Here is a 14043-nt window from a genome sequence, read left to right on the forward strand (position 1 = left end):
CACAGGCACTGGGGACAAGGAGGCAGGCAAGGAGGCTGAAGGTGCAGTAGGCTAGGAGAAGTACATTGCGCAGCAGCAGCGGCAGCTTCCCCTACTCTGCAAGCACCAGGGGCGGGGGGCTCAACCCTCGGCCCACCCACTCCACCCCCCCCCCTTTACTCCACACACCGCATCCTCGCTCCTCCCCCCTCCCTCCCGTGCCTCCTACCCGCGGCAATCAGCTGGCTTGCAGCATTCAGGAGGGTGCGGGGAGGAGCAAGGACTGGGCACGCAGCCTACCCCCTCTCTCCCCTGCCTCCTGCCTGCGGCAATCAGCTGGTTTGCGGTGTTTGGGAGGCAGGAGAGGGAGGGGGATCCTGTGTGCCAAGTCCTTGCTCCTCCCCCCTCCTTCCTGAATGCCCCAAGCCAGCTGATTGCCGCGAGCAGGAGGCAGGGGGAGCAGGGGGAAGGCACTGATCTGTGGGGTCTGCCGGCGGGCGGGAGGTGCTGTCAGGTCAGGGGGGGCATAGGGGAGCTGATAGGGGGGCTGCCAGCTGTAGACAAAGCAGGCAGCCAAACGACGTTATAGTGAAGCACTGCACAACTTTAAATGGAGCATGTTCTGTAACTGAGCAGGGACGTAAAAGCGAAACAACATTAAGCGAGAGGACGTTAAGTGGGGAGTTACTGTAGAAACTTGAAATTTGGCAGATGTACCTTTTGCCATCCCTGAGAAAATTTACCCAAATTTGACCAAGTTATAAGCTTCATTTTCTGAGTACCCAATTTAAGACACCTGGGATCTGGTTTGCAGAAGTGCCAAACACTCACAGCTGTAACTGAAGTAAATGGGACCTCTGCTCTAAACATAGAAAGTGCTATAAAATGCTAAGTACTTTGAAATATCAGGCCCAAGGCTTCTCAAATCGGGCACCCCTAACTAGTTAACAATTTTTCCCCTAATCTCTGTGCCTTAGTTTTCCATGTGTAGAATGGAGTTGGACCTCCAACCTTAACATTCTTTTAATGCAGTTTTTTGGGGATGTATACATTAACTAATACACAATTATTTCTACTATCTCAGATACATGCATAGTATCTTTCACTACTTTGTTACTACTCTTTAAGCCAGAAAAAAGAGAGATGATGGTACTTTACATACCAAATGTACAGTGAAAGAGAATGGCTTCTACACAGAGACCTTTTTATTCACTGTGCACCATACAATATTTGCAGTGGATGAGATAAAGGCTTTTATGGGGCTTCCCATTCACAATGGGGAGATCCTGGGTAGACTGCAGCATTTCAGCCAGCCCTGAGCTAAGACTTCAATGAAATGTTGCAATCAATCAATAAAACCAATCCTTACAAAACACCAAGGACAGCTGTTGTGTGGACCTGAGCCATTGTACAGGTAATGCAAATTTAAGGCATTCCAACCAGTGGATTGTTTCAATGCCTTTTCACCTAGCACAGATAGGAGGAGGAGGCCAACTAACACCCTCTTTTGAAATGATTATACAGTCACTGACATCAGACTACAGAGTTGTTGTTCACCATTAGTCAGCAAATTTGGCCTAAATTTGACTGGTATAAGCCTATTCTATCTGATGTCACTATCAGACCTACCAACCTTCGTAACTTTTGCCCCATCTACGGCATGGCAAATTGATCTACTACCAACAGCAGCCACTAAACACACTACTCAGCTTCACAGATTTTAAGGCCAGAAGGGACCATTAGATCACCTAGTCAGACCTTCTGGATAAACCAGGCCAGAGAATTTCATCCCATTACTCCTGTACTGAGGCCAATAACTTGTGTCTAGCTAAAGCATCTTCCTAGAAGGCAGCCTGTTTTGATTTGAAGACTTCAAGAGATGGAGAATCCACCACTTCACTTGGTTGTTTATTCCAATGGTTAATCACCCTCATGGATAAAATTTGTGCCTTATTTCAATTTGTCTGGCTTTAACTTCCAGACACCGATTCTTGTTTCGCCTTTCTCTGCTACGTTAAAGAGCCAGTTAGTACCTGGTATCTCCCTGTGCGGGTATTTATACACTTTACTGAAGTCACCTCTTGATTTTCTTTTTGATAAGCTAAACGGATTAAGTTCCTTAAGTTTCTTGCTTTTAGGCATTGTTTCCAGCCCTCAAATAATTTTTGTGGCCCTTCTTTGCACCATCTCCAATTTTTCAACAAGCTTCTGGGGTCATATGTGAATGGCCCAGATGTGAAGGAATCAGTTTCCAACCTCTGAGTTACATTAGAGCTTACTATTTTCCATGGTTCCACAGGCTTAATTAACTTTTCCTCATTTTGAAGACTCAGAATCTACGGCTCAGAGGGCAGAAAGACAGCCATAGTTTAAGGTTGATGTTACTATTCTCTTGATTAGCCACCAAGAATTGCAAGGGAGTGAACCAAAGTCTCTGCCAGCCTGGCTAGGCATGCAGCAGTGACACCCAGAGAGCAGGAACCTTCAGTCTGCTCCTAAACTCCAGCTCTCCCATCTGGCAGGGCACTGTCCTCTCAACCAATCCGCACACTACGCGAGTGACCCAGAATTTTTGTTGTCTGCAATGGAAACCATAACATAAAAGGAAAAGGAAAGTAGCATTCCCATTGTTCTACTCACAGTTTTGAGTCCAGCTTCAGAAGAAAGCCCAGTTTGTCATATTCTGAAAGACAAAAGCAGGAGACTTCATGAAACAACAGCAGCTAGTCACTTCTCCCATCACAAAACAGGACAGCAGCTCCTCACTGAATGGCACAACTATTTCTGATTGGCAACGACAGCTGAATGTACAGCATAGTCAACCTATACACATCATAGAGTAACATTAATTGAACATACTCCCTCAAAATAATACCACTGAATCTCCAGGTTCATTAATTCCAAAGTCATTAGAAGGAGTTGAGATCTTTGCAGGAAGAGCCTGAAGAAGCAGCACCATGCAAGACAGTGAATAGGAAGGCATATAATGCTTTCCTGATTGGCGTGGGGCTAGTCTTGTTACTAACTCACCCATGTAAATGTCTTCCTCACTCCGGAAACCGGTAGAGCTTTCCAATTTCTCTTGACTGTCTAAGACCACCCCAAGCCTCCAGCCTTGTGATTAAACAAGTGTTCTCCTGACTAGGGTTGCTAAGAGGGGCATAGTTACACTCTGGGTATAGCTGATAATGCAGGAACTGCATCTGAGAGAAGTGGGGAGCTCTGGAACCCTGCAATGAGAATCTGGGGATGAGTGAGTCAGAATTTGTGCCTCTCAGGAACAACAGGGAACAGCTACAGAAACTTTCCCATGGGAAAATCTGTTTCTATGATTCATGTGTAGAATTAAATACAAACACTTATTTTAACAAGTATAAATACCTTGTGATCTTGTAAATCAATTAAAAAGTTGTAGCAAAATAATGATTTCTCTGAGAATCCAGGTGATACATCCCAAGAGACTTGATTTTTGCTTATTAGTAGAACGTATTATTTGTATTGGGGTAGTGCCTAGGGACCCCCACACATGCAGTCTCATCAGGCTTCACTGAATTAGGTGCTGTACAAATATATAACAAAAACATGATCCCTGCTCCAAAGAGTTTAACAATCAGGACACATTAAAGAAAAAGAATGAAAATGCTCCTCCTGCACATACCAGGGGGAAGAAGCAAGGAAATAGCCCATGCTATTGTGAAGCTGAGTAACTCGGGGGTGGTGAGAAGAGGTGGCCTACAAGATGGCCTCACTGCTAAGAGTTAGTCTTCATTCAAAAATGATTTGGGAAGCCCTGGGGTAAACATTGCTTATGAGCTCACGGGTCATCCACACTCTCTACAGCCAGAAGGAGACAGCTTAACTACGTACCTGGGCGTTACCTAGGGAGGTGGTGGAATCTCCTTCCTTAGAAGTTTTTAAGGTCAGGCTTGACAAAGGCCTGGCTGGGATGATTTAGTTGGGGATTGGTCCTGCTTTGAGCAGGGGGTGGGACTAGACGACCTCCTGAGGTCCCTTCCAACCCTGATATTCTATGATTCTATGATTCTGGGATGAAGTCTTGGCCCCACCAAAGTCAGTGGAGGTTTTTCCATTGACTTCAATGTGATCAGATTTCACCGTTGGTAAATGAGAAGAATTAAGATCCAAGCTCACAATGGGTTGCACACTTCACAGCACTTGTAGGCTGAGTTTACCGCATGGAGCAGAGGCTCCTTGCATTCCTCCATTCCCCCTCTACTTCAGGGACTCTTGCAATCTCCTTACCCCTTGCTGAGGCTCTGTGTCTCCCCCATACCACTGCAACCATTCCCCCCATATTAGGAGCTGTGCACCCCCCATTTTCCCTTTTCCCTCCAAGTCCCAAATTTTGCCTGTACCCAGGTCCCCCATTCTTCCTCTGCCAGGAGTTTGGTGTCCCCCATTTCCCCAGGTCAGTCTCTGTATGTCCTCCACACACACCCCCACAATATCAGGGTCCCCCATTGTCCTCTCTATACCAGGTGCTGTGTGCTCCCCCCACCCCCTGCAATCATTATTATTTCTTTTCTTTCTATCTAGGAGATAAGTCATTCAGGGTGCCAACTATACACCACCAAACCAGGAAGAAGAGGTGGATGAGACTATTTTAAAACAACTAACAAAATCATACAAAGCAAAGGAATTAGTGGTGATGGGGGACTTACCTGTTGGGAAAATAATACAGTAGGGCACACGTTATCCAACAAGTTCTTGGAATTGGGGACCATTTTTTATTTCAGAAGATAGAGAAAGCAAACAGGGGAGAGGCTGTCCTAGATTTGATTTTGACAAATAGTGAGGAACTGGTTGAGAATTTGAGTGAAAGTGAAATGATAGAGTTCATGACTCTAAGGAATGGTAGGAGGGAAAACAGCAGAATAAAGATAATGGATTTCAAGAAGGCAGATTTTAACAAACTCAGGAAATTGGTAGGTAAGATCGCATGGGAAGCAAATCTAAGGGGAAAAAGAGTTTGAGAGAGCTGGCAGTTTTTCAGAGAGACATTAAGGGCACAAGCGCAAACTATCCCACTGCATAGGAAAGACAGGAAGTGTGGCAAGAAACCACCGGATCTTAACCAGGAGATATTCAATTATCTGAAACTCAAAAACACAAAAAAGAGAGTTCTACAAAAAGTGAAAACTAGGTCAAATTACAAAGAATGAATTAAAAAAAACACAGGAGCATCTAGGGACAAAACTGGAAAGGCCAAGGCACAAAACGAAATTAAACTAGCGAGAGACATAAAGGGTAACAAGAAAACATTCTACAAATACATTAGAAGCAAGAGGAAGACCAAGGACAGAATAGGCCCATTACTCAGTGTGGGCGGGGGAAGACAATAACAGAAAATGTGGAAATGGCAGGACTGCTAAATGCCTTTTTTGTTTCAGTTTTCACCAGTAAGGTTAGTAGTGATCAAATATCTAACATAGTGAATGCCAGTGACAATGAGGTAGTATCTGAGGCTAAATAGGGGAAAAACAAGTTTAAAAGTACATAAAGAAGTTAAATGTCTTCAGGACAGCAGGGCCTGAGGAAATACATCCTAGAATACTCAAGGAACTGACTGAGGAGATCTCTGAGCCATTAGCGATTATCTTTGAAAACTCACAGAAGATGGAAGAGATTCCAGACGACTGGAAAAGGACAAATATAGTGTCCTTACTCCCCTTTTTATAGATTGGGCAACACAGGGAATTCTTCCACTCGACTCCACGCGGATAAGGCCTCAACTGGATTACTGTGTCCAGTTCTGGGCGCCACATTTCAAGAAAGATGTGGACCAGTTGGAGGAAGTCCAGAGAAGAGCAACAAAAGTGATTAAAGATCTAGAAAACACGACCTATGAGGGAAGATTGGAAAAAATGGGTTTGTGTAGTATGGAGAAGAGAAGACTGGGAGGGGACATGATGACAGTTTTCAAGTACATCAAAGATTGTTACAAGGAGGACGGCGGTAAATTGTTCTCCTTAACCTCTGAGGACAGGACAAGAAGCAATGGGCTTAAATTTCAGTAAGGGCGGTTTAGGTTGGACCTTAGGAAAAACTTCCTGTCAGGGTGGTTAAGCACTGGAATAAATTGCTTAGGGAGGTTGTGGAATCTCCATCACTGGAGGCTTTTAGGAACAGGTTGGACAAACACCTGTCAGGGATGGTCTAGATAATACTTAGTCCTACCTTGAGTGCAAGGGACTGGATTAGATGACCGAACAACCTGATGTGTACAATTTACTTAGACTTCCAAACACCTTTGACAAAAGTCTACAACACAAGCTAAAATGTCATGAGGTGAGAAGCAAACTATTCTCATGTACAAAAAACTGTCTAGAAGACAGAGAGCAAAGACTAGAATTAAAAGGTCATTTTAATTGTTGCAAAAGGCTAACAGCAGGGGTCTTATGGTTCCATAACTAGGTGCTGTGATGTTTAATATCTACTATCTGGAAAGGAGGGAATGAGTAGAGAGACAGTAAAATATTACTTCTGGGGGAATTCTGCACCAAAAAATTAAAAATTCTGCACATAATATTGCAAAAGTCTGCATATTTTATTTGTCAAAATAACATAATATAATCACACCAGTTTCAATTATTTTTGGTCATTTATTTCAAAATAAAGCAAGTATGTCTGTAACAATACAGACGACAAAAAGAGATTCACGAAATGTTTTTTGACAATTAGATTCCTTACTAGGTATATTAATACAGCACTCTGAGTGATAATTCATTTAAACTACAATACAGAACTGTATTTCCCGCACCACTCAGAAGCAGTGCAAAGGCTTGGGGGAGTCGGGTAATGGAGGAGTTGAGGGAGGGGGAAGTAAATTGCTGGGAAGGAGCCTGGGTGGGAACTTGAAGGGTTGTTGGGTATGGGTGGAAAAAGTAAGGAACAGTGGGTTTTTTTGGGGGGAGGGGGGGCGGGATTGATGCAGACCCTGGCTGACCCCTAGCCTCTCCCATTCAGTCAGGCACACCTACCCCATCCCTAGGTGTCCTTGAACCCCCGTCCACATGTGTCCCTCCACCCCCGCTCAGACACCCACTCCCCCATCCCCATTTGTCTCTGTGCCCCCACCCAGCCACTCCCACGAACCTATGTAGCTCTGCACACCCTCACCCATCACCATGTGGCCCTGCACCTCCACTCCCATTCAGCCCCTGCCCCAGCCTGTCCTCCCCAATTAGCCCAAATGGCTGCCCCGACCCTGCACCTCATGCTGTCTGTCTCCCCATAGCCTCTGTCTCCTGGCCTGGCCTGACAGGCGCTGCACAGACGGCAGGCTCTTTCTAGTCCCTCACTGGCCGGGAGCTGCTGCTTTGTTCTATTGCCACAGCGCCTTCTGGTGCGCAAAAGGCAGAACTGCAGCAACATTTAGGCAAAGCTTTTTTTCCTATGCAAAAAAATAAAAATATGTGCATCTCATTAATTATGTATACACAGTAGCACAAAATTCCCCCAGGCGTAAAATATGCAGACAGCATACAGTTTTTTAGGTTACTCAAGACCAGAGAGGATTGTGAGGGACTTCAGAGACAGATAAACAAGCTAGATGAATGGGTAACATGACCGCAAATGAAATTTAATTCAATAAATGCAAAGTAACACACATCAGCAGGGAAAACAATTAAACTACTCAGACACCTTACAGAGTTCTAAATTAATTGAATCAACCCAAGAAAGGGACCAGTGAGTGACAGCAGACAGCTCAATGAAAACCTCTGTTCAAACATGGAGCTGGGGTCAAAAAAACAAACACAATGTTAGGAAAAATCAGGAATATGATAGTGACCAGTGAGAGTATTCTAATGCCTTTTTATAAATCAGTGGAGCAGCCGCACCTGGATACTGTGTGCAGAACTGGTCACCCCATCTCAAAAAGATTCAAGTAAAAGGAGTTGAGAGAAGAACAAGGAGAATGATCCAGGGCACAGGAAAGGCTCATATGAAGAAAGATTGAAGAGTGTGATTGCTTACCCTGAGAGAGAAGACAAATAAGATGGGACATGATCAAATCAAGACTGGCTGCCTTTCTGGAAGATGTGCTTTAGTCAAACACAAGTTATTGGGCTCAATACAGAGATAAGTGGGTGAAAATTAATGGCCTGTGATACACAAGAGGTCAGACAAGATGATCTTACAGTCCCTTCCTTTGGTCTTAAACTATGAATCTATGAATAATAAAAGTGTATAAAGTAATCAATGATCCAGAGAAGATAGATCAGAAACTTCTGTCCTCCCAGGGCCATAATACAAGAACAATGAAATAGTCAATCAAATTAAAAGGTGGCAAATTCAAAACTGAAAAAAGGAAATTCTTTTTCATACAATATGTAATTAAATTGTGGAACTCATTGCCACACAGAAGCCAAGAATTTAAGACTCAAAAGGAATTGTATGGGTAACAAAAATATCCAGAGTTGTTACAATTAAGGATAAAGATTGGCAGGAATATAAAAACCTCGTGTTTCAGGTCTTAAGCCAATCTCTAATTACTGGAGATCAGGTTGAGGCCTACTGTGGGGGGCAGCTTATTTCACAACCTCCTACAGAGGAAGATGTAAACACCCTGCAGAAGCATCTGGAACTGGCCATTGTCAGAGACAGGATACTAGACTAGATGGGACTCTGGGAATTCCTCTGTTTCTACCAATGGCTATTTATAGACCTAACCTTTACTAACAGTGAGGAAGGATGGTCCAGCTGTTAGGGCACCAGCCTAGGACTGAGTCTCCTGAGTTGAAGTCCCCGCTTTGCCACAGATTCCCTGCATGACCTTGGGCAAGTCACTTTGCTTTGCTGTGCCTCAGTTCCCTATCTGAAAAACAAGGACAACACCACTGCCTTAATTCCCAGGGGTGGTGTGAGGCTAAAATACATTAAAAGATTATGAGGCACTCAGAGATAAGTACCTGTGATAGCTCTTTGATGTCGAAACTTGGTGCTGTCTGTTCTGCTACAGAAGTTCATTTTATAGGCCTTTCTGAGGTACAAACTTCATTCAAACACAGTTCAGAGTCAACCCTTACTGTTCAGCACAACCCTGAAAAGCAAGACTCCAGTACCACAAGACTTCTTTGTTCGGGCTCCACTGAACAAACAAGAACACAATGATTCTCTGTGTCTACACAGTACATAGATATTCATCCCCTTTTAATTTTAAGGTGATTTTTATTTTACTTTGCTTCGTTTTTAACCTGCCTTTATGATACTGTGCAATTGTACAAGCAAGCCCTTTGCTGCGCGGACGCAGAGGCTTTATAATTCACATACATATTACTGGAATCAACCACAATGGGGGCACTAAAGCAATACGTGACAGCAGGTTTGGAAATCTGAGCGCCTAGGCAGTCTTAGGGCTTGTCGACACTGTGCTGCAGTGTGGGGTATGAACTGCACAGCATACCAGAGTGACGCACTCTGACCAGCCTGCGTGGAGACACGCACCAGGCACCCTTTAGTTTGCATCAGCAGCGTCTATACATGGAAGCTGGAGTGCAACACACTGCTGTGCTGTGCAACTCACACCCCCACAGCCCACACTGCAGTGCCGTGTAGACACTGCCCAAGCCCGTGCAGTGTTCTTATTTTAAATTATGCTTGGCAAATTTTTAATACAAAATCAAGTCTCCAGTTGCTGCACATTATATACTCCGGTGGTAAAACAGGAGAGCCATTCTCAAAGTACTATAGAGCATACTTTGTAGCCTTAACAGACCCGAAGCTCTATCTAGAATCTTATACTACACCTACCACTACACTGTCTTCGTGAATTTTTAAGATGAAAAGATGAACCAGGTCCTTCTCTTTAGACAGCCCTCACCATCATCTTTTTGTGTGGAAAACACATCCTGATCCTAACTCAGTATTGCCCTCGGAGAGCGATGCCCCTCAGATTTCTCTATTTGCATAGGTTTCAGAGTAGCAGCCGTGTTAGTCTGTATTCACAAAAAGAAAAGGAGTACTTGTGGCACCTTAGAGACTAACCAATTTATTTGAGCATAAGCTTTCGTGAGCTACAGCTCACTTCATCAGATACATAAAATGGAAAATGCAGTGAGGATGTTTTATACACACAGACCATGAAAAAATGGGTGTTTATCACTTCAAAAGGTTCTCTCTCCCCCAACCCCACTCTCCTGCTGGTAATAGCTTATTTGCATAGTCTATATTCTCTCATGCCATTCTGGTGTAGACAACAGGATTTCCCACTAATTCCAAGGCACTGTGGCTGTATTTCATACATCACTCCTGTTGTAATGGATGATAACATGCCAAAAAAGAAGGTATTAAAATAAACAAACAAATAAAAAGATTCTTACTGTGAGTTCACTGGCAGAACAGTATGAGAGAGAATCTGGAAAAGGGTTTCCCCTCTCAGCCACAGGGGAAATATACTAAAGAAGCAGTATGCTGAGAGGTAGATGTAACTGAACAGATCTGGTGACTGCATTCTCACTCATGCTAGGAAATTATAGTCCACAGCTGACCAAGAACGGCAGAGTAGTGTGGGGAAGCCCAGAATTGAATGAACATGGGAAATAAATTTCCTCCAACCCCAGAAGAACATGAGATCGCCTCAGGTCAGAAATAAAACACATTTATATACTGTAGGGAAGACCAGAGTTGAATCAGAACCTAATAGCTGTCAACAATTTAATAATAAAAGTATAATAGGGACTATACAAACAGAAGTACAGCCAAGCATAGCAATCTCTATAAATGATGCAAATCCTGTGCCAAGTTAAATGCTGGCACAAATATGGACCTTTCTCCCAAGCATCCAACAGTAATCCAGCTGCTGGTCTGTGAGTGGGAAGTGCTTAGTCTAATGTCTGTAAACTGTGAACAGACCACCCAAACAGACGGTCCCAGGACATGAAGGATTAAACCAAATACAAGTTTTCAAATTTGTGTTTTACAGCGATAGCAACACAGATATATAGAAACATCGTGGGCCAAATTCTTCACTGGTGTGAACTCAACTGAAGTCAATATATCAGGGATGAATTTGGCTCACAGTATTTTTGGCCTCCAACTATGAGTCTGATTTTGAAACATTTAGCCAGAAATAATCATGCCAGAAGGCACAAGTGCTACCCCTTCAACATCTACTTGATAACTGTGAATAGAATGATTTGTGCCACAAAAATAGAGAAAGAACTGCTTCTCGTTTACAAATCAGGGCCTACATATGGAATTACAGTTTTAAACTTGTTATACAGTATGATGGGAAGGCAAGTCCAATTCTTTTGTTATTTTAAATTTTACTGATTGTCAGAGGAATTAAGTTGGACAACTCAGGAGATTAAAGTCCTCTTGCAGTAGTAGTTCTCCCCAACTATGTGTCAACCCTGCCCTGGTGCAGTTCAATCTCTATCAAGATTGAGAAGACTATTCAGAGGGAGGAGTAGGAAGGACTGCAAGGGGATAGGCTAAGGGTCACTATACATGTGAATCAGCGAGGAAGAGGAGTAAGTGGGTTAAAGGTAACTAAAATAGGAAGGGAGAAACAAAGGGTTAAATAACTTCAATATTTAACATAGGTCCGGATTAAAGAAAGGTAATATTGAAAGTGTTGGGGGAAGCTCAAGAGGGACTCGAGTTGATTCCTTTTCCTACTGCTTAGATTGCAATCTCTTTGGTGCAGGAACCTGTTTAAAGCTATAAAAGCACGTAGCATGATTTGGAGGGTTATATAAATAAATTAAACACAAAAAGTGTTTTTTAGCAAAAAACCATTAAGATTGCAAAACCAAGCACTCAAAAATTAGGAAAAGCCAGAATTAAGGTGGTCTGATCTACTTATCCCAGGCCCAGCCTTCTGGCCCAGTTCCAGTCCTCCACCCCCAGCTCCTACTTCATCTGCCCCACACTGCTCCTCTTCCCAGTCTGTTCCCTCTGCATTCAAGTCAGGCAGCTTCCTCTGGCTCACTGCCTGAGCCCCAGCAGGTGGAGCACTGAGCGCAGAGGACAGTCTCCTTGTTCAGCGTTCCTGCACCTGGCGGCACAGCAGCCAGGAGCAGCAATGGCAAAGGAAGTCCTGCTCAGCCCCTGCAACCCTAGTCTGGAGCACGCCCAGTACATGTAGAAACCTGGGGAATTTAGCTGTCAAGTTCTAACAAGTCTCTACTGGTCATGCGTGAACTGAGATTTTTCAGGTTTCAGAGTAGCAGCCGTGTTAGTCTGTATCCACAAAAAGAAAAGGAGGACTTGTGGCACCTTAGAGACTAACCAATTTATTTGAAAGTGGGCTGTAGCTCATGAAAGCTTATGCTCAAATAAATGTGTTAGTCTCTAAGGTGTCACAAGTCCTCCTGTTCTTTTTTTGAGATTTTTCAAAGACTTACAAAACTTGGCCAAATTTTGGCATCCGTTTCTAACTGGCACAGCAAAAGGCACATCCCTGATACCACGATGACAATCCCCCTTTACAGAATTTCACATTCTGACTCCAAAGTACAGGAGGTACTAGAGCTTCTCTCAAAGAAACAGTTATAAGTTCATTTTTAAAAACACGGACAAAACCATGCATTTTTCCCACATCTTGTTCTCAGGAATGGCTGAACCTTTTTTCTGAAACTTTCCCAAAATTTCAGCCCGAAGCGCCGAGCTAGCACAGGAAATTTCAAACCCTACAATTCAAATTTGGTACAATCACAAGCAACTGAAAACAGGGTCTAATAATGAGACGTCTTAGGCAACCTTAAGTGTAGAAAGCCATTACCAGCTCAGCCTATAATAATCCCCGTTTAGTGTCTATTAAAATTGCCAATAATCGTGCCAGCGAATGTGAATAAATATCCAATACCCTGAGACCAATACTTCATTTTCCACGGGTTACGTCTGGCGGCAATGATTTTTGACCCCTACCAACACAGCTGCAACTCAAACATGTGAGCTCAAGGGGAAAGACTCCATACCCTATCACCAATCCCCTGAGAATACCAGTGACACCAGAAATCATGCGACTCCTATTTATTGTTCCAAATTTGGCAGCAAAAGCCAGTAATATCCCTTAATGTGCTTTTCGCTGTAATCCCTGGTATGGTGGCCCCTAAAACATCTGGCCCGGCTTTATATGCTGTAGAAAGCAATATACTGGAGACGTCCTCATCATTAGACAAAGTGATGACGTAATTCATCCCCCAACCAGAAAGAAGAGCAAGCGAGCAATGATTTGAGAAGCAGTCATCAATCCCACTCCATGGATGATCCATCAGAAGAGGTGTCTCTAGTTAGCAGTTATGACTAAGGCTACGTTTATGTTACGGGCAAAATCCGTGACTTCTAGACACCTCCATGACATTCCCTGCTTCAGTCTCAGGGGCTGCGGGACTCGGGAACTGGCAGCTAGTGGGACCCTGGCAGGGATCCAGCGACAGGTGACAGGAGGCCTCCTGCAAGGTTCCAGCAACGGGTGACAGCCTCATGCCAGGGGAGGGGGACGCCTCGGGTGAGTGGCTGGGGGTGTCCCATTTTCTCTTTGGGAAATATGGTCACCCTGCAGCTCCCAGCCGCCGTGGGCAGAGGGCCCCCCCCCTGCAGCTTCCAGCTGCCATGGGCAGAGGGGGAACCCCACAGCTCCAAGCTACCACGGTGGCGGAGAAAACCATGGAGCCAGAAAAGCAAAAATCACAGACAGGTCACAGGCAATAAACAAAAATTCAGGAAGCCGTGACCCGTCTGTGACTTTTACTAAAAATAACCATGACAAAAGCCTTAGTCACGACCCTGCCCTCAAAATAGGCGCAAGTTTCATTAGTTCAGAGAATGAGACAACTGATGTCATTCCAACCCCAATGTTTTAGTACTATTAAAGTCTGAGAGGTTCCAGTTTTCATAATAAAGTGAATGGAATGTGTACATCTTGAGAGTTTTTTCCTTTCCTAATAAATTACAGTAACTTCCATGGACAGGAAAATCTGTTAGTCTGGTTTAGACTGAATTCAGGCAATGAATTCCAATATGAAGGTGAAAGATTTCACCCCATGAACTGCATATGCCCTTTGTTCTCCCAAGAAGTTATCAGCTTAAATCCAT

General features: G+C 43.9%; 1 protein-coding gene across 3 annotated transcripts in view; it reads right to left on the bottom strand.

Annotated features, from left to right (window-relative positions):
* ST3GAL3 (ST3 beta-galactoside alpha-2,3-sialyltransferase 3) overlaps nucleotides 1-14043 on the bottom strand; it is a 388593-nt gene that overhangs the window by 248683 nt on the left and 125867 nt on the right. For all 3 annotated transcript variants that reach the window (XM_043520913.1, XM_037906926.2, XM_043520914.1), the window contains one exon: nucleotides 2620-2662. In XM_043520913.1, the coding sequence (XP_043376848.1) occupies nucleotides 2620-2662 (43 nt within the window). The remainder of the gene's footprint in view (nucleotides 1-2619; nucleotides 2663-14043) is intronic.

Source organism: Chelonia mydas, chromosome 8, assembly GCF_015237465.2.
Source record: "Chelonia mydas isolate rCheMyd1 chromosome 8, rCheMyd1.pri.v2, whole genome shotgun sequence".
Classification (NCBI taxonomy): Eukaryota; Metazoa; Chordata; order Testudines; family Cheloniidae; genus Chelonia; species Chelonia mydas.